The 25,645-nt window shown below is 44.4% G+C and overlaps 2 protein-coding genes and 1 long non-coding RNA gene across 3 annotated transcripts in view; 1 reads left to right on the plus strand and 2 right to left on the minus strand.

Moving 5' to 3' along the window:
- Positions 1-19,764, minus strand: part of LOC140189359 (uncharacterized) — a 38,076-nt gene extending 18,312 nt beyond the window's left edge. Inside the window, exons 1-2 of the long non-coding RNA XR_011883505.1 lie at positions 19,468-19,764; positions 4,319-4,962 (exon numbers count right to left, since the gene is read on the minus strand). This is a non-coding gene — a long non-coding RNA (uncharacterized lncRNA). The remainder of the gene's footprint in view (positions 1-4,318; positions 4,963-19,467) is intronic.
- LOC140189357 (uncharacterized) lies at positions 4,456-15,065 on the plus strand. Its single transcript, XM_072246101.1, has 2 exons — positions 4,456-4,495; positions 8,158-15,065. The coding sequence occupies exon 2, from the start codon at positions 8,828-8,830 to the stop codon at positions 10,538-10,540; it is 1,713 nt and encodes a 570-aa protein (XP_072102202.1). The 5' UTR covers positions 4,456-4,495; positions 8,158-8,827; the 3' UTR covers positions 10,541-15,065.
- A 2,463-nt stretch (positions 19,765-22,227) lies between the features above and the next one.
- The window catches only part of LOC140189163 (RAS guanyl-releasing protein 2), a 139,817-nt gene continuing 136,399 nt past the window's right edge, over positions 22,228-25,645 (minus strand). Inside the window, exons 16-17 of the mRNA XM_072245860.1 lie at positions 23,670-23,742; positions 22,228-22,660 (exon numbers count right to left, since the gene is read on the minus strand). Coding sequence (XP_072101961.1) covers positions 23,687-23,742 — 56 coding nt within the window. The 3' untranslated portion in view covers positions 22,228-22,660; positions 23,670-23,686. The remainder of the gene's footprint in view (positions 22,661-23,669; positions 23,743-25,645) is intronic.

A 25,645-nucleotide genomic window follows, 5' to 3' on the forward strand; every position in this document is an offset into this window, starting at 1 on the left:
CAGTTCATTGGCATATTTAAGAGGGAGTTAGATATGCCCCTTGTGGGTAAAGGGATCAGGAGGTATGGAGAGAAGACAGGTACAGGGTTCTGAGTTGGATGATCAGCCATGATCATACTGAATGGCGGTGCAGGCTCGAAGGGCCAAATAGACTACTCCTGCACCTATTTTCTATGTTTCTATATTTCTCATCATTCTCAGCTAGAATGAAATAGGAGCGGAATTACAGAAAGCGAGAGATTTTGGATGATAATCAAGTTGGTAACTGCACTAGAGGAGTTGGCGAATAGTACTGCTAAGGTTTTAACTGATGTCCAGACCCAGATTAAGGATTTAACTACTGAAGTAGTAGCTCTGAGGATGGTAGTTTTACAGAATAGGATGGCATTGGATTTATAGCTCGCAGAGAAAGGAGTGACATGTGCTGTTATAGGAAAGGAATGTTGTACTTATATTCCAGATGAGGCTTCTAATATTACAGATCTATCTCAGCATATCACTCAGGAATCCAGAAAATTAAGGGAATTGGAGAAAAGATGCATGGGTTTACCGATGGTAAGGGAACCTGGCCATGGCCTTTTAACATTTTTGGAGAATTCTGAGGAATGCTTCTGTATGTGGCTATGATAATAGTTTTAATTATAATAGTTTTAATAGTTATAATAGTTTTTCTGTATGTGGCTATGATAATAGTTTTAATTATAACCATTCTAATTCTTATGATATGTTAGTCCCCTTCTTATAGCTTGTTGTAAACGTTATGGATTACTTTAAATTTTATCATCAAATGATAAAAAGGAGGGAATGATAAAATTATTAAGTTCTCCACAAAAGACGTCTCCTGACTTTTCACACAAAGTTGTTAAGTTTTCCACAAAAGACATCTCCTGACTTTTCACACCTTTTGGTTTCGACAAAAGGTGGTTCCTGATGGAGCTGAAGACCAGACATTCCTTTATCAATTAAAATTTAAATTTCAGTGGAGTCTTTTATCTAAGTTATTAAGTTTTGCTCCATTTGAGTAGCTGGGATGTCTATCGAACTGATTGTTCTTTTGTATCGAACTGATTGTTCTTTTGTATCGAACTGATTGTTCTTTTGTATCAACCTGAGTGTTCTTTTGTATCGGTGGCCTTATAACTTGTAACAATTCTGACATCAGGCAGTGAACTTGTTGAACCACCGGAGGGATGAGAACGCTTCTCCCCTGATGTTGGGACCAAGTTCACTTGCCGGCTGAGACAGAAGAAATAAACTGGTGAAAAGATAAGTAATGATCTTTTTGTGCTGTGGTTATTTGATCCGGCAAATTTACGTTTACATACCCATCGCCTCCCTCTGGTGCTCCTACCCCCTTTTTCTTTCTCCCATGGCCTTCTGACCTCTCCTATTAGATTCCCCCTTCTCCAGTCCTGTATCTCTTTCACCAATCAACTTCGGAGCTCTTTACTTCAGCCCTCCCCCATTCTTGGTGTCACCTATCAGCTTATGTTTCTCGAGACCTCTCCTTCCCCCCCACCCCCACCCATTTTACTCTGACTCATCTTTTCTCTCCAGTCCTGCTGAAGGGTCTTGGCTTGAAACTTCAACTGTACTCTTTTGCATAGATGCTGTCCGGCCTGCTGAGTTCCTCCAGCATGTGTGTGCAACTTTCTCTATCTGTGCATAGTTGGCTTCCACACTTGTTAAAGCCCTTGATACACGGACCACAGGTTGCCATGTGTCACCATGCAGCTGCACTAGTACTGCTCCGAGGTCATACTGGGACATCTCAGCTGAGATCCCAGTGAAGCTTTTTGGATCATGAAACCTCGGTTAGGACTCTTTTATCTACTCATTTCACTGCTCAAGGAGTGGCCTAGGTGGCGCTGACACAATAAGCAGTTGAGGGATGAACTTAGCCAGGTAAGTCACCATCCCCAAGGAATGTCTCACCTCCTCCTTGTTTTGGGGCGTCTGCATACTTTCAATGGCTGATGTCTTTCTTGGGCCTGGCTTCACTCTCTCTTCCATTTCCTATGACAGTCAGTCTCCTACCAAATTCATATTTCCCTTTACTTAATTTCAAATTGACATTCCGAGTCACATGAAACACCTGTCTCAGTCGTGCATCATGTTCATCCTTTGTGGACCCCAGATGATGCCATCCATCATGGTTCTGATACCAGCTTTGTCCTCGAAGACCATAAGACAAGGCAACAAGCAGAATTAGGCCATTCAGCCCATCGTGTCTGCTCTGTCATTCCATCATGGCTGATCTCTGATCCCACTCAACCCCATACACCTGCTTTCTCTCCATAACCTTTGATGCCCGGACCAATCAGAAAACTATCAATTTTCACTTTAAATATACCCACAGTCTTGGCCTCCACAGCTGTCTGTGGCAAAGCATTCCACAGATTAACTACTCTGGCTGAAAAAAAATTTTGACACCCCCACATAGGAAACATCCTCTCCACATTCACCTTATTTAGGCCTTTCAACATTTGGTAGGTTTCAATAAGATTCCCCCCCCCCCCGTTCTTCTAAATTCCACTGAGTACAGGCCCATCATCTGGATAGTTTTATGGTAGACTTCTGGTGCAGACAGAAGCCCATATGTTGCTGTGCTGAAGAAACACACACAAAATGCTAGACAGACTCAGCAAGCCAGGCAGCATCTGTGGAAAGAGAGTCCAACTGAAGTTCTATCCTCCAGTCATGCTGAAGGATCTCAGACCAAAACATCAACTGTATTTTTTTCCATAGATGCTGCCTGGCCCTCAGTGTTCCTCCAGCATTTTGTGTGTTGTTTGGATTTCCAGCATCTGCAGATTTTCTCTTGTTTATAGTAGCCAAAGAAAGTGATATCTTCCCTGTGGTGTGTTAGAAGTACACAGTCTTGAACTTGCCTCATCAATATTCATCTGCCAAAACCCAAATAACATGTCGAGTATGCTAAACCACTTGGCACCCGCAAACTGGGACATGGTCTCCTCCTGTGTTGGCAATTTAAAATGTTCTCACTTGATGGCTCCCCTCCCCCCAATTTCTCACTCTGTCTCATCTTTTTTCCCCAATGAAGGGTCTTGGCCCGAAATGTCAACTGTATTCTTTTCCATAGATGCTGCCTGGCCTGCTGAGTTCCTCCAGCATCCTGTATGTGTTGCTTGTGCTCTACACCTCTGTTTTCACAGCACGCACTCTTACATTGGCCTGAGCAGCTCCTTAGCTTGTGCTTGTGTGGTCTCTGCTGTCCTACACATATCCACAGCCTTTGCCAATTTCAAATCTTTTTCAGAGAGCAATCTTTCTCTGAACCCATTATCTGGGCCTCCGCAAACTATTTTGTCTCTAACTAGTGAGTCTCTGAAATCTCCACACTCACTGTGCGAAGCTCAGTTGAGTATTGGGCACAGATGAAAAAATTCATATCCCTCAAATGAAATGTTTTCACTCCTCAAATTTTCTCATTAGAATGTTCATTGTAAAGGTTGTCTCATCAATTTGAAAGCTGTTATAGACGTCCAAAGCATATTTTGCCAATTACATATAGAAAAATAGATGCTTTCAAAAGTGGGATATTCCACTTTTTGTGGCTGACAGAGTGTAGGTGCTTGGCGAAACAGTTTCTCAATCTTTTAGTGATATACAGAAGGCCACACCAGGAGCACCAACAGACTGTTAAATGAAGTGTGGCCTCATCTGGAAGAACTGTTTGGGCCCCTGAATGGTAGTGAGGGAGGAGGTGTAGGGGCAGGTGTGGAACTTGTTCCTTTTGCAAGGATAAGTTCCAGCAGGGAGATTAGTGGGGAGGGATGAGTTGACTACATCACCAAGCACCTTCACTCCATCTGCCAAACCAACAGTGATCCCCTCGTGGCCCCGCATTTCAATTCTATTTCCCATTCCCAATGCAACATGTCAGTTCACGCTCAGGTTGGAAGAGGAACACTTTATATTTCATTTGGGTAGCCTCCACCCTTATGGCATGAGCATTGATTTCTTGAACTTATGGTAATACCCCTCCTTCACTATTCTCCATTTCCCTCTATCTCCTTACCTGCCCAACATCTCCCTCTGGTACTCCTCCTCTTTCCCGTTCTTCTATGGTTTTCTGTCCTCTCCCCTCAGAATCCCCCTTTTCCAGCCCTTTAACTCTTTCACCAATCAACCTCCCAGCTTTTTATTTCACCCCCCTCCTCTCCCAGCTTCACCTATCACCTACCACCGTAAGCTTCTTCCTCCACTCCTTCCATCTTCTTACCCTAACTTCCTCCCTATCTTTCCAGTCCCGATGAAGGATCTCGCCCCGAAACGTCGATTGTTTCCCCTTTACCATAAATGCTGTCTGGTCTGCGGAGTTCTTCTGGCATTTTGTGTATTTTACTCTGGATTTCCGGCATCTAAAGATTTTCTCCAGTTTGATCAAATGCGCATGTGTAAGGGTCGCAGCTGGTTCCCGGATATCGCGCATGCGCCCGTTGGACGAGAGACTCCGAACGATCGGCCACAGGTAGGAGTGGGGCTCTGGGCAGGGATCCAAGGCACCGGCGTCGGAACCGCGACCGGACAAAAATTACTGTGAGCTCTAGGTACATTGTGGTCCTGCACCCCGGGACAATGCCGGTTCTTCAGCACGATCCGTACCTGGGTCCCGGGGAGCTTTCGGCTGATGAGCGAAGGTGCCGTCGCCATTTCCGCGGCGCATGCGCATCGCGGGGACGATGATGAATAGATGGGTTTCTAAATCCTGGGGGCTTCTAGGTAAAGAGCCAGCCATGGGTGACACTACCAGAGCTTTCCCCGCCAGTTCTTGGGGCGTTTGGAAACACAGGCGGAGGAAATGGGAGCAGATGGATCGCCCAAATACTGCAGAGCTCCAGCTATCTAAATCCAAATATTAAGAAGTCGGAAAAAATAGTTCCCAATTAATCTTGGATGAAGAGTCTACCTTCCAGTCGATGAAAATGACAATTAGTGCTGCATGAAAAACAAGAACAAAATCCTTCTGTTAGCTTTAGTTACCATAGAAACTACAGCACAGAAACAGGCCTTTTGGCCCTTCTTGGCTGTGCAGAACCATTTTCTGCCTAGTCCCACTGACCTGCATATGGACCATATCCCTCCATACACCTCCCATCCATGTATCTGTCCAATTTATTCTTAAATGTTAAAAAAGAACCTGGATTTACCACCTCGTCTGGCAGCTCATTCCATACTCCCACCACTCTCTGTGTGAAGAAGCCCCCACTAATGTTCCCTTTAAACTTTTCCCCCCTCACCCTTAACCCATGTCCTCTGTTTTTTTCTCCCCTTGCCTGCTTGTATTCACTCTATCTATACCCATCATAATTTTATATACCTGTATCAAATCTCCCCTCATTCTTCTACGCTCCAGGGAATAAAGTCCTAACCTATTCAACCTTTCTCTGTAACTGAGTTTCTCAAGTCCTGGCAACATCCTTGTAAACCTTCTCTGCACTCTTTCAACCTTATTTATATCCTTCCTGTAATTTGGTGACCAAAACTAACACAATACTCCAGATTCGGCCTCACCAATGCCTTATAGAACCTCATCATAACATTCCAGCTCTTATACTCAATACTTTGATTAATAAAGGCCAATGTACCAAAAGCTCTCTTTACGACCCTATCTACCTGTGACGCCACTTTTAGGGAATTCTGTACCTGTATTCCCAGATCCCTCTGTTCCACTGCACTCCTCAGTGTCTTACCATTAATCCTGTACTACCTTGGTTTGTCCTTCCAACGTGCAATACCTCACACTTGTCTGTATTAAACTCCATCTGCCATTTTTCAGCCCATTTTTCCAGTTGGTCCAAGTCCCTCTGCAGGCTCTGAAAACCTTCCTCACTGTCTGCTACACCTCCAGTCTTTGTATCATCAGCAAATTTGCTGATCCACTTTACCACATTATCATCCAGATCATTGATATAGATGACAAATGACAATGGACCCAGCACTGATCCCTGTGGCACACCTCTAGTCACAAGCCTCCACTCGGAGAAGCAATTCTCTACTACCACTCTTTGGCTTCTTCCATTGAGCCAACGTCTAATCCAATTTACCACCTCTCCATGTATACCTAGCGACTGAATTTTTCTAACTAACCTCCCATGCGGGACCTTGTGAAAGGCCTTACTGAAGTCCATAAAATCTCCACTGCCTTCCCGTCATCCACTTTCCTGGTAACCTCCTCGAAAAACTCCAATAGATTGGTCAAACATGACCTAGCACGCACAAAGCCATGTTGACTCTCCCTAATAAGTCCCTGTCTATCCAAATGCTTGTAGATTCTGTCTCTTAGTACTCCCTCCAATTACTTACCTACTACCGACATTAAACTTACCGGCCTATAATTTCCCGGATTACTTTTCGATCCTTTTCTAAACAACGGAACAACATGAGCCACTCTCCAATCCTCCGGCACCTCACCTGTAGACAGCGACATTTTAAATATTTCTGCCAGGGCCCCTGAAATTTCAACACAAATCTCCTTCAAGGTCCGAGGGAACACCCTGTCAGGTCCCGGGGATTTATCCACTTTAATTTTCCTCGAGACAGCAAGCACCTCCTCCTTTTCAATCTGTACAGTTTCCATGATCTCACTACTTGTTTCCCTTAATTCCATAGACTTCATGTCAGTTTCCTTAGTAAATACAGACGCAAAAAACCTATTTAAGATCTCCCCCATTTCCTTTGGTTCCGCACATAGCCGACCACTCTGATCTTCAAGAGGACCAATTTTATCCCTTACAATCCTTTTACTCTTAATATACCTGTAAAAGCTCTTTGGATTATCCTTCACTTTGACTGCCAAGGCAACCTCATGTCTTTTAGCCCTCCTGATTTCTTTCTTAAGTATTTTCTTGCACTTCTTATACTCCTCAAGCACCTTATTTACTCCCTGTTTCCTATACATTTCTTACAACACCCTCTTCTTCTTTATCAGAGTTGCAATATCCCTTGAGAACCAAGGTTCCTTATTCCTATTCACTTTGCCTTTAATCCTGACAGGAACATACAAAGTCTGCACTCTCAAAATTTCTCCTTTGAAGGCTTCCCACCTACCGATCACATCTTTGCCAGAGAACAACCTGTCCCAATCCACGCTTTTTAGATCTTTTCTAATTTCTTCAAATTTGGCTTTCTTCCAGTTCAGAACCTCAACCCTAGGACCAGATCTATCCTTGTCCATGATCAAGCTGAAACTAATGGTGTTATGATCACTGGAACCAAAGTGCTCCCCTACACAGACTTCTGTCACTTGTCCTAACTCATTTCCTAACAGGAGATCCAATATTGCATCCCCTCTAGTTGGTCCCACTATATATTGATTTAGAAAACTTTCCTGAACACATTTTACAAACTCTAAACCATCTAGGCCCCTAACAGTATGGGAGTCCCAATCAATATATGGAAAATTAAAATCCCCTACCACCACAACTTTATGTTTCCTGCAGTTGCCTGCTATCTCTCTGCAGATTTGCTCTTCCAGTTCTCGTTGACTATTGGGTGGTCTGTAATACAATCCCACTAATGTGGCCATACCTTTCCTGTTTCTCAGCTCCACCCATAAGGACTCAGTAGACAAGCCCTGAGAAAATAACCTTTGTTCTACCTCCTCTTGTTCTGGACCTTTCTACCCATGAGAATTTGTTTTGTACCATTGTTTCTGATATCAAACACCTTTGTTCTCTGTAGCTTGTGACCTGTAGCTTTCACATCACCAAAGTGCCACACTACAATGAGAAAGCCTACTGCCCACCCCCTCATATTCACTTGCATTGCCATTGGTGAGTTCACCACTGCCAATCACCTGGAGGGCAGGGGGGGTGGGTCAGAGTAATTGGAATATCTCCAGGATCAGACATGTAATAACAAATGGTCTTTGTAGCACTGTGGGCCGTGACCAGAACTTGAAATAATATTAATGGAGAGAGACAAGCTGAGCCAAGTCACAGACTAATGGACAGAAATGGCCCATTCTGATACAGTCAGAGAATTTGATGGTCAGTCAGGATGCCTGATCCATGCTCAGTTAGAAGATGAGGAGTTCCAACTTGAATTGAACTTTGTAACAATGTGATGTCAGAGCTCTCCACAGATCTAAAATCTCACCTGAAATATTGTCTTTTGTAAATATCTTTACAGGTTAGAAATGGCAGAAAATTGGTGTACGGGAACCTCAGACACAATAACACGTCAGTTTTGCTGTCTTTGTCTGGATGTTTAAGGAGTCACCTCATACTTCCTTTGTAATATCACTATATCTGTTGTCAATCCTTGGAGATGAAGAAGTATCTAACCCCAGCTGGAAATGTACTTTGTGTCTGAAATGAAGTTTTCTGTTGCAACTCAGTAAAATCCACTGGAACCAGGGTGCTGAGAACACACCAGCATTTAATCACTAGAGATCAATTCTTCAACTGCATTGATTGTGCTAGGGATTCAAATTTTCTGACATCTGAGTTTCTGAATTGCCAGAGAATTGATCACAGTGAGATATCATTCTCCTTCTCTCAGTGTGCGAAGGGATTTACTCACCCGCAGTCACACCAGTGAGTTTGCCGTGGGGAAGGGCCATTCACCTGCTCTGTGTATGGGACGGGACCTACTCAGACATCCAGCCTGAGGATACATCAAGTTCACACCCTTTCCTGTCTGCATTTAGACTGTGTGACGGCATTCACACACTCCTCAACGCTGCAGAGACACCACCTCAGCTCACATTAAGGAGAGGACGTTGACCTGCTCAGACTGTGGGAAGGGATTCATTTGATCATTTCAACTGAAGGAACATCAGGCTGTTCGCACTGAGAAGATGCCATACACCTGTTCAGACTGTGGGAAGGGATACACTTGGTCATCTCAATTATTGGTACACCAGTTAGTTCACACTGGGGAGAGGCCGTACATCTGTTCAGACTGTGGGAAGGCATTCACTCGGTCATCCACGCTACAGAGACACCAACGAGTTCACACTGGGGAGAAACCATTCACCTGCTCAGAATGTGGAAAGGAATTCACTCAGTCATCTAACCTGAAAGTACATCAGCGAGTTCACACTGGGGAGAAACCATTCACCTGCTCAGAATGTGGAAAGGAATTCACTCGGTCATCTGAATTGAAAGTACATCAGCGAGTTCACACTGGGGAGAAACCATTCACCTGTTCAGACTGTGGAAAGGGATTCACTCAGTCATCTCAACTGAATGCACATCAACGAGTTCACACTGGGGAGAGGCCATTCACCTGCTGTGAATGTGGGAAGGGATTCACACACTCTTCCACACTGCAGAGACACCAGCGAGTTCACACTGGAGAAAGGCCATTCACCTGCTCTGAATGTGGGAAGGAATTCACTCAGTCATCCACCCTTGTGAAGCACTACCGAATTCACACTGGGGAGAGGCCATTCACCTGCTTTGAATGTGGGAAGGGATTCACTCAGTCTTTTCAACTGAAGGAACATCAGCGAGTTCACACTGGGGAGAAACCGTTCACCTGTACAGACTGTGGGAAAGAATTCAATCGGTCATCTCAACTGAATGAACATCAGCGAGTTCACACTGGAGAGAGGCCATTCACGTGCTCTGAATGTGGGAAGGGATTCACTCAATCATCTCAATTACTGAAACATCAGCGAGTTCACACTGGGGAGAGGCCATTCACCTGTTCAGACTGTGGGAAAGCATTTACCCACTCATCCACACGACAGAGACACCAGCGAGTTCACACTGGAGAGAGGCCGTTCATCTGCTCAGACTGTGGGAAGGGTTTCACTCGGTCATCTCAACTGAAGGAACATCAGCAAGTTCACACTGGGAAGAAACCGTTCACCTGCTCAGACTGTGGGAAGGAATTCACTCGGTCAGCTCAACTGAATGAACATCAGCGAGTTCACACTGGGGAGAGGCCATTCATCTGCTCAGACTGTGGGAAGGGTTTCACTTGGTCATCTCAACTGAAGGAACATCAGCGAATTCACACTGGAGAGAAACCGTTCACCTGCACAGACTGTGGGAAAGAGTTCACTCGGTCATCTCAACTAAATGAACATCAGCGAGTTCACACTGGAGAGAGGCCATTCACCTGCTCAGACTGTGAGAAGGGATTCACTCGGTCATCTGACTTGAAAGTACATCAGCGAGTCCACACTGGGGAGAGACCGTTCACGTGCTCCGACTGCGGGAAGGCATTCACACACTCATCCACGTTACAGAGACACCGGAGGATTCACACAGGGGAGAGGCCGTTCACCTGCTCTGAATGCGGGAAGGGATTTGCTCAGTCATCCACACTTGTGTCACACTATCGAGTTCATACTGGGGAGAGGCTATTCACCTGCTCTGAATGTGGGAACAGATTCACTCAGTCATCCACCCTCCTATCACTCTACCAAGTTCACACTGGGATGAGATCATTTACCTGCTATGAATGTGAGAAGGGATTCATTCAATCATCCAACCTTGTGTCGCATTACCAGGCTTTGACCAGAGGTGATCAGAGCGATCAGAAGCTTGAGAGGACATAATTCACTCAGGTTCACTGATCCAGTATTAAAAGCAGTGACTCACGGCATTTTTTTTTTTGAAGCTTTGAGCAGCGGCCAATCTGCATTCTGGATTGATTAGCAAGAGCAAGGCAGGGGCAAGCGGGGCGGCCAGAGTCATCATGAACTGAGTTGGTGGGGATTTTGAGGTTTTTAGCTCTTAGAGAAGGCAAAGAAAATTGTAGAATTTTTTGCCCCCTTCTATTGCTTCTTTACAGCAGTAGAGATGTCAGGCAGGGTAGTGGAATGCTCCTCTTGCGGGATTTGGGAAGACAGGAAGTTCTCCAGTGTCCCTGATGACTACAGTTGCGAAGAGTGCATCCAGCTGCAGCTTCTAACAATTTGCATTATGGGGCTGGAGCTGGAACTGGGTGAACTCTGGATCAATCGGGAGGCCGAGGGCATGATAGGTAGGACATATAGAGAGGTAGTTACACCCAAAATACAGGACACAGAAAACTGGGGACAGACGGAAGTGGGAAGGAGATTAAAATACTCGTGCAGAGTACCCCTGTCGCCACCCGCTCAACAAGATGATATTGTTGGGAATGAGGGATGATCTAGCAGAGGGAAGTCACGGCAGTCAGGCCTCTGGCTCTGAGACTCATAAAGGGACGAGTAGATGCCAGGGTCAGGAACTTCTCAGACCGCATCCACAGTATCCTGGAGGGGGAGGGAAAGAAACTAAATTTTTGGATTGCTACTTGTGCCACACGCCAGTGAGGGTAGAAACAGTATGATTTGGCAGGTAACTGTGTGGCTGAGAAGATGATACAGGTTGTTGGATCATTGGGTTCTCTTCTGGGGGAAGTATGACTTGTACAAAACTGATGGGATGCACCTGAACCCAAGGGGGACCAATATTCTCGTGGGCAGGTTTGTTCGTGCTGCTGGGGAGGGTTCAAACTAATTTGGCAGGGGGGTGGGGACCGGAGTGCAGAGACTCAGGATACGATGGAGGGTTAAAAAAAAAACAAAGATAGCATGCAGTCAAAAAGTCAGGAAGGGTATGCAGATGATAGAACAAAACTGCAGCCAGCAGGGTGAGTATCAGTGCACTAGGGATGCAGAATCAAAAAGGGTAGCAAATACAGTACTCAATGTTATATCTCAATGCAGGGAGTATATGAAATAGGGTGGATGATCTTGTTGCACTGTTACTGATTGTCAGGTATGATGTGGCTATCATTGAATCGTGGCTGAAGAATGGTTGTAGTTAGGAGCTGAATGTCTAAGGTTACACGTTGTATCGGAGGGGTAGGAAGGTAGGCAGGGGGGTGGCATGGCTCTGCTGGCAAAGAATGGCAACAAATTAGTAGAAGGATGTGACATTAAATCCTGGTGGATGAGTTAAGAAACTGCAAGGGTAAAAGGACCTGGATGGCAGTTATATGCAGGTCTCCCAACAGTAGCTGGGATGTGGATCCCAAGAGAGTGAATTTGTTGAATGTCAGCGAAATGGCTTTTTCGAGCGGTTTGTCATTGAGCCCACTAGGAGATCAGCTATACTGGATTGGGTGCTGTGTAATAAACTGGAGGTTATCAGGGAGCTTAAGGTAAAAGGACCCTTAGGAGACATTGATCACAATATAATTGAGTTCAATTTGAAATTTGTTGGGGAGAAAGTGAAGTCTGATGTAGCAGTGTTTCTGTGGACTGAAGGAAATTATAGTGGTATGAGAGAGGAGTTGGCCAAAGTAGATTGGAAGGAGATGCTGGCAGGGATGACAGCAGAGCAGCAATGGCATGAGTTTCTGGGAAAAATGAGGAAGGTGAAAATTAGATGTATTCCAAAAAACAAAGAAATACTCAAATGGCAAAATAGTACAACCATGGCTGACAAGGGAAGTCAAAGCTAACGTAAAAGCAGAAGTGAGGGCATACAACAAAGCAAAAATCAGTGGGAAGATAGAGGATTGGGAAGCTTTTGAAAACTTACAGAAAGGGAAAAGATGAAATATGAAAGCAAGCTTGCAAACAATATCAAAGAGGATAGTTAAAGCTTTTTCAAATATGTAAAAAATAAAAAAGAGATGCGAGTGGATATAGAAAATGATGCCAGAGAAATAATAATGGGACAAGGAGATGGCAGATGAACTAAATGAGTATTTTGCATCAGTCTTCACTGTGGAAGACACCAGCAGAGTGCCAGATGTTAAAGGGTGTGAGGGAAGAGAAGTATTACTATTAAATTACTAATACAATTACTATTAAATGGGAGAAGGTGCTCAAAAAGCTGAAAGCTAAAAGGGTACATAATTCACCTGGAGCAGATGAACTGCACCCTAGGGTTCTGAAAGACGTAGTAGTAGAGATTGTGGAAGCATTATTAATGATCTTTCAAAAACTATTGGACTCTTGCATGGTGCCAAAGGACAGGAAAATTGCAAATGTCACTCCAGTTTTTTTAAGAAAAGAGGAAGGCAGCAGAAAGGAAATAATAGACCAGTTAGCCTGACCTCAGGAGTTGGGAAGATGTTGGAGTCATTTGTTAAAGGTGAGGGTATGGAGTATGTGGTCAGTATGGCTTCCTTCAGGGAAAATCTTGCCTGAACAGCCTGTTGGAATTCTTTGAGGAGATTACAAGTAGGATAGATAAAGCAGTCCTTTTCTTGTTCGCTGCCAGTGACTAGTGGTGGTTCACAGGGGTCGATGTTGAGACTGCTGCGTTTTATGCTGTATGTCGGTGAGTGAGATGATGAAATAGATGGCTTTGTTGCCAAGTTTGCGGATGATACAAAGATTGGTGGAGAGGCAGCTACTGTTGAGGAAACAGGTGGGCTGCAGAAGGAATTAGACAAATTTGGAGAATTGGCAAGGAAGTGGCAAATGAAATACGATGTTGGAAAGTGCACGGTCATGCAATTTGGTAGTAGAAATAAAAGTACAGACTATTTTCTAAAGGGAGGAGAAAATCTAAAATTCTGAGATGCAAGGGGCCTTGGACTAACCCTAACCCTCATGTGTCCTTGTGCAGAACACCCTAAAGGTTAACTTGCAGGTGGAGTTGGTGGTGAGGAAGGCAAATGCAATCTTATCATTCATTTCCAGAATACAAGAGCAGGGATGTGGTGCTGAGGCTTTATAAGGCCCTGGTGAGGCCTCACCTTGAGTATTGTGAACAGTTTTGGGCTCCTCATTTCAGAAAAGATGCACTGGCAGTGGAGGGGGTTAAGAGGAGAATCACAAGGATGATTCCAGGAATGAAAGGGTTTTCATACAAGGAATGTTTGATGGCTCTGTGTTTGTACTCACTGGAATTTAGAAGGATGAGGGGTGGATCTCATTGTAACCTTTTGAATGAAAGGCCTAGCCAGAGTAGATGTGGAAAGGATGTTTCCCTTGGTGGATGAATCTAGGTCAAGATGGCACAGCCTCAGGATAGAGGGGCGTCCATTCAAAACAGAGATACGGAGAAATTTCTTTAGCCTGAGAGTTATGAATTTGTAGATTTTGTTACCACAGACAGCTGTGAAGGCCAGGTTGTTGGGTGTATTTAAGAGGAGTTCGATAGGTTCATTTTTGGACAAAGCAACAAAGGGAGAAGGCTGGGGGGTGGGGCTGAGAAGGGGAATAAGCGGTCAGCCATAATTGAATTGGCACAGCAGTCTTGACGGGCCAGCTGTCCTAATTTTGCTCTAATATCTTATGGTCTTGTGGTCTTACGCGAGCTGAGGTGACAGGGGAACAGAAAGGATGTTCTGTGAGCGAGAACAAGATTCCTGAATGATATGTTGCCTTCTAGATGCCAGGGTCTGGGACACCTCAGATTGAGTCCTCAGCATTCTTAACAGGGAGGCTGAACGTCCAGGGGTTATGATCCATGCAGGTACCAATGACGTAGGTAGGAAGAGTGCTGAGGTTCTACAAAGGGAGTTCAGGGAGTTAGATGTTAAGTTGAAGGGCAGGACCTCTAGGGTTGTGATCTCAGGATCGCTACCTGTGTCGCGTGCTAGTGAGGTTAGGACTAGGAAAATTATCCGGTTTTAATATGTGGCTAAGGATTTGGTGTTGGAGCAAGGGCAGAAGATTTTTGGATCAACTGAGCCTGCGAAGATTGCTGTGTGCGCAGGAGTGCGAGTGCTTTGGGGAGGGGGCATTGGTGATGGAGGGTGGAGGGGACATGCATGTACCTCTCTCACTCACTCTTACACACGCACACAAAAACACATGCAGCTGTGGGGATGGAGGATGGAAGTGGGAGAGGGAGAGGGAGATTGAGTTGGGGAGTGGGAAATGATAGAACTGGAAGGTGGGCAAGAGGGAAGAGGATGGAGATAGGGCTTCCCCCTCCTTCCCATCCACCCACCTTCCAGTTCCCCCTTCATTTCCCACTCCCCCCCCATCAAGGTCTCAGACTCTTCTTCCACCCCCACCCCCTCTGGAATTGACCCCATTCCTTACCCCAGGCTGGGAGGGAGCATTGAGTTGCTGTGCATGCAAACAATAAATTGTTAGATAGTATATGGTTAACATACTTCGATAATAAATTGACTTTGAACTTGAACTTTGTAATGTATTGTTTATAAAACATGTACTGATGACAAATGGTGTCAATGAAGTTCCAGGAGTGGAAAACAAAACTGGTGTTCAGCCTCACTACTCCGTGCCAGCCAGTTGCCCTCTCCTGATTTTGTCCTGTCTGACGTGGGCATCAGTCAGGTTGAAAGAAGGTCAGAGTTAGGAGTTTAATTTCAATAGATATAGTTTGTATCAAAAGGACATGCAGGAAGGCATAGGTGGTGTGACTTTATTGGTAAGAGATGGAATTACAGTTTTAGAAAGAGCTGACATAGGGTCAGAGAATGTTGAATTTTGGGGGTGGAGTTAAGAAACTGCAAGGTAAAAGAAGATTATGGCAATCATCTATAGGACTCCAAATAATAGCACAGATGGGGTTGAGATTGCAAAGGGAAACATAGAAAACCTACAGCACAATACAGGCCCTTCGGCCCACAAAGCTGTGCTGAACACATCCTTACCTTTAGAAATTACCTAGGGTTACCCATAGCCCTCTTATTTTTCTAAGCTCCATGTACCTTGTCCAGGAGTCTCTTAAAAAACCCTTCTGTCACTGGCAGCCCATTCCACGCACTCACCACACTCTGCGTAAAAAAACAAAAACTTACCCCTGACATTTCCTCTGTACCTACTTCCAAGCACCTTAAAACTGTGTCCTCTCGTGCTAGCCATTCCAGCCCTGGGAAAAAGCCTCTGACTCTCCACATGATCAATGCCTCTCATCATCTTATACACCTCTATCAGGTCACCTCTCATCCCCTGTCGCTCCAAGGAAAAAAGGCCAAATTCACTCAACCTATTCTCATAAGGCATACTCCCCAGTCCAGGCAACATCCTTGTACGTCTCCTTTGCACCCTTTCTATGGTTTCCACATCCTTCCTGTAGTGAGGCGACCAGAACTGAGCGCAGTACTCCCAAGTGGGGTCTGACCAGGGTCCTATGTAACTGTAACATTACCTCTTGGCTGCTAAGCTTAATCCCACAATTGATGAAGGCCAATGCACCGTATGCCTTCTTAACTACAGAGTCAACCCTACGCAGTAGCTTTGAGTGTCCTATGGACTCGGACCGCAAGATCCCTCTGATTCTCCACGCTGCCAAGAGTCTTATCATTACATCTGTATTCTGCCATCACATTTGACCTACCAAAATGAACCACCTCACACTTATCTAGGTTGAACTCATTCTGCCACTTCTCAGCCCAGTTTTGCATCCTGTCAATGTCCCGCTGTAATCTCTGACAGTCCTCCACACTATCCACAACACCCCCAAGTTTGTGTCATCAGCAAATTTACTAACCCATCTCTCCACTTTCTCATCCAGGTTACTTATAAAAATCACGAATAATAGGGGTCCCACAACAGATCCCTGAGACACACCAATGGTCACTGACCTCTATGCAGAATATGACCCGTCTACAACCACTTGTTGGTTTCTGGGGCAAGCCAGTTCTGGATCCACAAAGCAATGCCCCCTTGGATCCCATGCCTCCTTACTTTCTCAATAAGCCTTGCATGGGGTACCTTATGAAATGCCTTGCTAAAATCCATATACACTACATCTACTGCTCTACCTTTATCAATGTCACATCCTCAAAAAATTCAATCAAGCTCGTAAGGCACAACCTGCCTTTGACAAAGCCATGCTGACTATTCCTAATCATATTATGCCTCTCCATATGTTCATAAATCCTGCCTCAGGATCTTCTCCATCAACTTACCAACCACTGAAGTAAGACTCACTGGTCTATAATTTCCTGGGCTATCTTTACTCCCTTTCTTGAATAAGGGAACAACATCTACAACCCTTCAATCCTCCGGAACCTCTCCTGTCCCCGTTGATGCAAAGATTATCGCCAGAGGCTCAGCAATCTCCTCCCTCGCCTCCCACAGTAGCCTGGGGTACATCTCGCCGGATTCCGGTGACGTCTCCAACTTAATGCTTTCTAAAAGCTCCAGCACATCCTCTATCTACCTACTCAAACTTTTCAGTCCACTGTAAGCCATCCCTACAATTGCCAAGATCCTTTTCTGTAGTGAATACTGAAGCAAAGTATTCATTAAGTACCTCTGTTGACTCCTCCAGTTCCATACACACTTTTCCACTGTCACACTTGATTGGTCTTATTCTCTCACGTCTTATCATCTTGCTCTTCACATGCTTATGGAATGCCTTGGGGTTTTCCTTAATCCTGTCCACCAAGGACTTCTCATGGCCCCTTCTGACTCTCCGAATTTCATTCTTAAGCTCCTTCCTTCTACCTTATAATCTAGATCTCTATCATTACCTAGTTTTTTGAACCTTTCATAAGCCCTTTTCCTCTTGACTAGACTTACAACAGCCTTTGTACACCACAGTTCCTGTACCCTCCCATCCTTTCCCTGTGCCATTGGAACATACCTATGCAGAACTCCATCAAAAAACCCCTGAACATTTGCCACATTTCTAACTTACGTTTCCCTAAGAACAGCAGTCTCCAATTTATGCTTCCAAGTTCCTGCCTGATAGCCTCATATTTCCCCTTACTCCAATTAAACGTTTCTCTAACTTGTCTGTCCCTATCCCTCTCCAATGCTATGGTAAAGGAGATAGAATTGTGATTACTATCTCCAAAATGTTCTCCCACTGAGAGATCTGACACCTGACCAGATTCATTTCCCAATACCAGATCAAGTCCAGCTTCTTCTCTTGTGGGCTTACCTGCATATTGTGTCAAGAAACCTTCCTGAACACACCTAACAAACTCCACCCCATCTAAACCCCTCGCTGTAGGGACATGCCAATCGATATTTGTGAAATTAAAATTTCCCACCACAACAACCCTGTTATTATTACTCCTTTCCAGAATCTGTCGCCCTATCTGCTCCTTGATGTCCCTGTTACTATTGGGTGGTCTATAAAAAACACCCAGTAGAGTTATTGACCCCTTCCTATGCAAAGGGTCATGGAAGTCCAAGTATGGGATTCCCTAATGGCTGTGTGGAATATTGAATCAGAGGGAAGGAAGGGAAATGCCTACAAATTCATACCTGCCAATATGCAACTATGCCGTGTTAATTATTCTGCATAAGGTGTGCATTAAAATACAACACCTTCAATCCTGTATTCACCCTTTTCGATTTTGTCTGCCTTTTACGTTGCAACTCATCCTGTTGACTGCAATTTTATCAAATCAACCCCAAGGGCTGATTTGCAGATCGATTAGGTGGTGAGGAAGGCAAATGATATGTTAGCAGTCATTTCGAGAGGGTTAGAATATAAAAGCAAGAATGTAATGTTAAGCCTTGAAAAGGCACTGGTGAGACCTCACTTGGAGGATTGTGAGCAGTTTTCAGCCCCTTATCTACGAAAGGATGTGCCGACATTGGAGAGGGTTCAAAGAAGGTTCACGAAAATGATTCTGGGACTGAAATGCTTATCATATGAGGTTCATTTGATGGCTCTGGGTATGTACTCACTGGAAATCAGAAGAATGAGGGGGGAATTTCATTGAAACCTATCGAGACTCGTTCGCTCCAAGGATTCTACACACAAACATAAACAGAGCAATATTGTGTAAGCTATCCAATGCAACGAGAACTCCACAGATCTGTCTATCGGCGAGACAAAACAACCACTTAACAAAAGGATGACCCAACATAGGAGGGCTAACACCTCAGCTGAACACTTCACTGTATATCTGCACCTAAAGGACAGGGGACCCTCCTTTGATGATAACAATGTGCACATTTTGGACAGATGGTTTGAAAGAGTGGTTGAAGAAGCCATCTCTGTCAAACTGGACAGACGGGTAGGGTACAAAGCCACCAGTTAGCTTCTTATTATGCAGTCCTAACCTCTCTATCCCGGCACACCAGTTAACACCTCCATTCATGCAAAGATAAGACTCTCATTACCTCTACGACTCTTAATGACACTCTTAAAGTGCTATACCTTTTAATAATGCAGAGTTTATAAACTGAATAACTACCCTCCATGGATCAGGAAGCCTCTTGGATGAGTGGCAAATGTCTTCTAGACAACACAAGAAGTCCAATTGCCTTTGTTTACTACTGCTTGATATCTAAAGGCAGATCCAGGGGAAGGGTTTTGATCCAAAATATAAGAAGCATGCAAGAAGAATATACAGGTATTAACTCCTTTCTAGGCAGGGGCCCCTCAAATCTTTTCCCTTATTGGGAATCAATGCTCAAGTAGAGATGCTGAGGAAGGGACCAACAGGACAAGTCTCAAAATGGCAGTAGGATATCAGAATCAGGTTTATTAGCACCAGCATGTGATGTAAAATTTGTTAACTTGATGTCATATTTGACAAAGATGCCTAAGGGTGGAGGTGGAATGAGTGTTGCCTACATTTTGCATTTGCTTCCTGGAGTGATAACCTTACCCGAGACTTTCGATGATGCCCAGTCCATTATCGGGAGCTCTTGCACCTTCTTCAATGTGAAGCTGCCTCCAACAACAGCTCAGGACAGTCGCACTCTTTATCAAGACACTGAGTACAGTTTCATCCAGCCGCTGCTCCATTTACTGAGTAGACTCACTTGGCATTCTCCAGTCTGGTGGCAGCAATATAAACCGTGGCTGACAACAATTGAAGCCTCTGCTACATCTCCTCTGTGCAGAGTCGGGTTGGTCGACAACTCGATTCCCACATGTGCAGTGTGGAGCACATTTCATGATCCATTTCTATGATGCAGGAAGATAATATTCTGATGCCCCGTAGAAATTTCAGGTGTTCATTATCACCGCAAATTAAAAGTTATTCACTGTTTATTAGCATAGTTATTTGGACTTATCATGGACAGTGTGAATTCTAAATGTGCTCATTCGCCACTAACATCAAGGTATCATCATCTATTTAATACCTAAAGACACATCCAGGTTTTGATCCGAAATGCACGCTATTTTTTTCAAAAGTTGCTGCCCAGCCAGAGATGATTATCACCAGCCTTCTTCACCATCTATATGACCGAGTTACACAACTTAAAACCATACACATTGGTCCAACTGATTCCCATCTCAGTCAGTCCCATCTGACCCTCTAAATCAGGGGTTCCCAACATGGGGTCCACTGGTATTGGTTCATGGCATAATAAAGGTTGGGAGCCCCTGCTCTAAACCTTTCCTATCCATATCCCTCTGAACCTTTCCTATCCATGTACCTGTCCATATCCCTCTAAACCTTTCCTATGTATCTGTCCATATCCCTCTGAATTTTTCCTGTCCATATTCCTCTGATCCTTTCCTATCCATGTACCTGTCCATATCCCTCTAAACCTTTCCTATGTATCTGTCCATATCCCTCTGAATTTTTCCTGTCCATATTCCTCTGATCCTTTCCTATCCATGTACCTGTCCATATCCCTCTAAACCTTTCCTATCCATGTACCTGTCCATATCCCTCTAAACCTTTCCTATCCATGTACCTGTCCATATCCCTATGAATCTTTCCTATCCATATTCCTCTGATCCTTTCCTATCCATCTACCTGTCTATATCCCTCTGAACCTTTCCTATCTGTGTACCTGTCCATATCCCTCTAAACCTTTCCTATCCTTGTACCTGTCCATATCCCTCTGGACCATTCTGATCTAGGTACCTGTCTATATCCCGCTGAACCTTTCTTATTCATGTACCTGTCCATATCCCTCTAAACTTTCCCCACCCATGTACCTTTCCATACTCTCTAAACCTTTCCTATCTGTGTACCTGTCCATATTCCTCTAAATCTTTCCTATCCATGTACCTGTCCAAGGTTCTTTTAAATGTTGTTAATGTACTTGGCTTAATCACTTCCCCTGGCAGCTCGTTCCATGTATGGACCACCCTCAGGGTGAAAAAGTTGTCCCTCTGTATTAACTCTTTCCCCTCTCATCCTTAGCCCAAGGGTGGTGAATTTGTGGGATTTGTTGCCACATGTAGCAGTGGAGGCCAGGTTAGTGGGTGTATTTAAGACAGAGATAGATAGGTTCTTGATTGGACATGGCATCAAAGGTTACGGGGAGAAGGCCAGGAACAGGGCTAGAGGAGGAGATAGAAAAAATTGATGATTGAATGGTGGAGAAGACTCGATGGGTCAGATGGCCTACTTCTGCTCCTATGACTTATGATCTTATGGTCTAGATCCATGCCTTTTGAAAAACATTAGGATAGATGAGTCCCCAGGGCCAGATGGGATATAGCCCAGCTTGGTATGGGAAACGAGAAGAGATTGCCGCACCTTTGGCAATGATCTTTGCATCCTTATTGGCCATGGGAGTAGTATCAGATGATCGGAGGGTGGCAAATGTGATTCCTTTGTTCAAGAAAGGCAGAAGGGCTAACCCTGGGAATTATAGTGGGGGGAAATTATTAGAGAGGGTTCTTAGTGACAGAATTTACAAATATTCAGAGAAGCATAGTCCGATTAGGGATAGTCAGCATGGTTTTGTGAGCATACTCATGCCTCATGAGCCTGACTGAATTTTTTTGAGGATGGGACAAATCACATCACAGAGGATTTTAGTAAGATGTTTGATAAGGTTCCCCATGGTAGTCTCATTTAGAAGGTCAAGAGAGATGGGATCCTGGGAAATTTGGCTATGTGGATTCAGAAATGGTTTGTTCATAGAAGGTAGAGGTAAGTACAGAATATTCTGCCTGGAGTTGTTGACTAGTGGATATGGAGGGCTATGGTCCAGGTGCAAATCAATGAGACTAGGTGGAATAAGTTTGGCATGGACTAGATGGGCTGAAGGGCCTGTTTCTTTGCTGTAATATCCTATAACTATGACTTTTTCCCAGGGCCAAAATAGCTAATTCTAGGGGGCATAATTTTAAGGTGATGAGAGGAAAGTACAGGGAAGATGACATAGTTAAATTCTTTAAACAGAGCAGTAGGTGCGTGGAGTGGCTTGCCAAGGATGGTGGTAGAGGCAGATACATTAGGGACTTTTAAGAAACCCTTTGATAGGCACATACTGTAGATGATAGAAAACTGAAGGATTAGATTGATATTGGTTAAAAGGTCAGCACAACATCGTGGGCTGAAGGGCTTGTACTGTGCTGTTACGCTGTGCTTATGGTCACTGGGCACAAAATGCTCTCCACAGACACTTTGTGAATAGACAGAAATACAGCAGGCACACAAAGCAAAACTTATCACTATGGTAACGGCTGCCATTTTATTTGGACTGTTATACAAATGTGAAGACAAACTACCAAAACAGATGAGCAATTTGTGGGAGTTACATAGAATAAATAGCAATGGTGAATGGGGACTTTGTTGAGAGTCCATTTAACCCCATACCCCACTCTAAAGCAGTTTCCATCATGTGCGGTTCCAATGGTAATCGATCAGGCAACTGCTGACCACTGCCACTGAGGCCGGTCAATAACAACAGCATTTGATGCTTGGTGATTGATCAAGTAAGTAAAAGCCAATGGAGACACACTGAAGGGAAATGCACAAAACGTGCTTGCAGGTTATGAAGACAGAAGCAGGCCATGTGATCATTCACATCTGAATCAAATATGTGGAACAGTCATTGGTCCCATTCAACAGTGTCACACCTTGCAACTGGGATGATGGTTTGAGCCTAGAAAAAGAAGCAAAAGATATGAGGTGAGATCTGAGAAAAAATATCTGGGGAAATATGAAGAGGCACTGTCTCTTCAAACTGTTTGTAGTGTCCATGAAACATTTCCAGTGAACAATCAGCATGGGAACTGCCTCTGCACTATCCTGTCACATATTCCATGGAACACACACAAAATGCTGGTGGAACGCAGCAGGCCAGGCAGCATCTATAGGAAGAGGTACAGTCGACGTTTCGGGCCAAGACCCTTCATCAGGACTAACTGAAAGAAGAGATAATAAGAGATTTGAAAGTGGGAGTGGGAGTGGGAGGGGGAGGGAGAGGGGGAGATCCGAAATGATAAGAAAAGACAGGAGGGGGAGGGATGAAGCTAAGAGCTGGAAAGTTGATTGACAAAAGGGATACCAGGCTGGAGAAGGGAGAGAATCATGGGAAGGGAGGCTTAGGGAGAAAGTAACTTTCAGAAAGACACTCTCCTATCACGTACTCCATGGCAAAGATTAAACAGAGGAAATTCCCTCTACACTATCCTGTCCCACCATTTTTATACTCTGGATCAATACCATTAAGCAAAGGCTCCGTGGACTCCAGGTTGAGAACCCCTTGTCTACATTATCTCGTCACGTACTTTGTGGGGGCAGAGGGAATAATGTTGTAGAATCTCTTTGCATCCTAGATACCAAGCACACTATAAATAAAATGCAGAGGACAGTTCTATCTGTATTGTCCTTTCTCACTCTCCAAGTGCTCAGACCAATGCAACAGACCCAAAATTGGTTGGCAGCCCCTCTGTTAAAGCAATTGGCTGCATTTTGAGATATCCGAAATTAGTGAAAAGATACTTGGGGATGTAGACACAAGAAACTGCAGATGCCGGAATTTCTGGAGCTGCTAGACTCACTGTGTTCATCTAACAGATGGTCTGTTACATGAAGATGCTCATCTTTCCTTGCTACTGTTCGTGGGCACGGGTGTAGTTTGTTGATGCATGATGTAACAGTGCACCTACCAGACATTGGGTGTTGTTCACAGATGGATGTCCTGTACATCGTCTTCCAGAGTCTCAACCTCTTCCTGAAGAACTGTGAAAAACATTAGACACCGCCAGTTATCATTCTTTAATCCAGCTTGTTTTACAGTGCTACAGTGTTGCTATTAACACAAGAGATTCCGCCAATACTGGAAATTCAGAACAAGACGTGCAAAGCACTGGAGGAACTCAGCAGATCAGGCAACATGTATGGAGAAGAATAACGAGTCGACGTTTTGGACTTTGACCTTTCATCAGGACTCCCAGGAAGGAAGCCCACGCAGTCAAGGGGAGAATGTACAAAATCCTTACAGTTGGCAGCAGGAATTGAACCCCAATCTTACAGATGGCAATGTAAATTCTTACCTAACCGATACATTGCTGTGCTGCCCCATGAGAAATTCTACCAATATTCTTTGAAGTGAAAAGAATGGGAGGTGTCCTTCTCGGAGCATATACTGAGGGTCATGGACAGGATACAGGGTGAGATGTTTCCAGTTGTGGGAAAGCTTAGACAAGTGGCAAAATGACAAGATTAGGAGATGGACATTTCAAACTGAGATGCTTAGGAATTTTGTTATGTGGCGGGTGGTTAATCTCTGGAATTCCTTACCTCAAGGGATGTACAAGCTCAGTCATAAGATGTTTAATGAAGAGTTCGATGCATTTTTCAAATATGAGACCATAAGGCATAGGAGCAGAATTAGGGCATCTGACCCATTGAGTCTGCTCTGCCATTCCATCATGGTTGAACCTTTTTTTTTCTCCTCAACCCTATTTCCTGGCCTTCTCCCCATAACCTTCGATGCCATGTCCAATCAAGAACCTATCAATCTCTGCCTTAAATACACCCAACAACCTGGCCTTCACAGCTGCATGTGGCAAAAAAATTCCACAAATTCACCACCCTTTGGCTAAAGAAATTTCTCCGCATCTCTGTTTTGAAAGGGCGCCCCTCTATCCTGAGGCTGTGCCCTCTTGTCCTAGACTCTCTCACCATGGAAAACACCATGAGGGACTTCTGAGAGTTGGAGAACTGGAACAGAGAAGGGAATGATGCATAAGGCAGAGCAGCCATGATCACATAGGATGGTGGGACAGGTTAGTGGGGCCGAGTGGCCTACTTTTCTCCTGTTTTCTTGTGTTGTGTATATTTTGTTGACTGCAGAGTGCTTTTGGATCACTTGAGGAAAAGAAAACTGTTACTTAAATGTAAATCTGTTCTTCCCTTACATGTCATCACTCCTCCACTATCTGGGCAAGTGAAGAGCAGTAGGTCAAATAGTGTGGGGCATCTGGACTCGTACTGTTCTGTGTTCTGACTCCATTCCAGGGTCCATTGTTGGGGGTTGGGATGGTGAAGTAAGATGGGGAGGGACACTCTTCAGTCAGCAACTCCATTGACCCAAGTTGATGACTAGCCCCTTAACGCAATCTTAACAAACTCACACATCAGAGTACTGAGTTGGAATGTTATATTGAATCTGTAGAAGACTTTGGTGAGGCCTAATTTGGAGTACTGTATGCAGTTCTGGTCACCTACCTACAGGAAAGATAGCAATAATATTAAAAAAGAGCAGGGAAAGTTCACAAGGATGTTGCTGACACGTGAGAACCTCAGTTACAGGGAAAAATTGAATAGTCTAAAACTTTATTTATTGGAGCATGGAAGAATGAGGGGAGATTTGATAAAAGTATACAAAATTATGAGGAGTAAATGCAAGCAGACTTTTCCCACTGAGGTTAGGTGAAACTAGAACTGGAGGTTATAGTTAAGGGGGAAAGGTGAAAATGTTTAAGGGGAACATGAGGGAAAACTTAGGTGAAAGGGAAGGAGGAGGGGTACTGGGGGCAGGTGGTAGGTAGGTAAGAGGTAAGAGGCCAGATTTGAGAGTAGAAGAAGAGAGGGGGGAAAGGATTTTTTTTATCAGGAGGAGAAAATGAGTCATGCCATC

This window comes from Mobula birostris, chromosome 28 (assembly GCF_030028105.1).
Source record: "Mobula birostris isolate sMobBir1 chromosome 28, sMobBir1.hap1, whole genome shotgun sequence".
NCBI lineage: Eukaryota > Metazoa > Chordata > Chondrichthyes > Myliobatiformes > Myliobatidae > Mobula > Mobula birostris.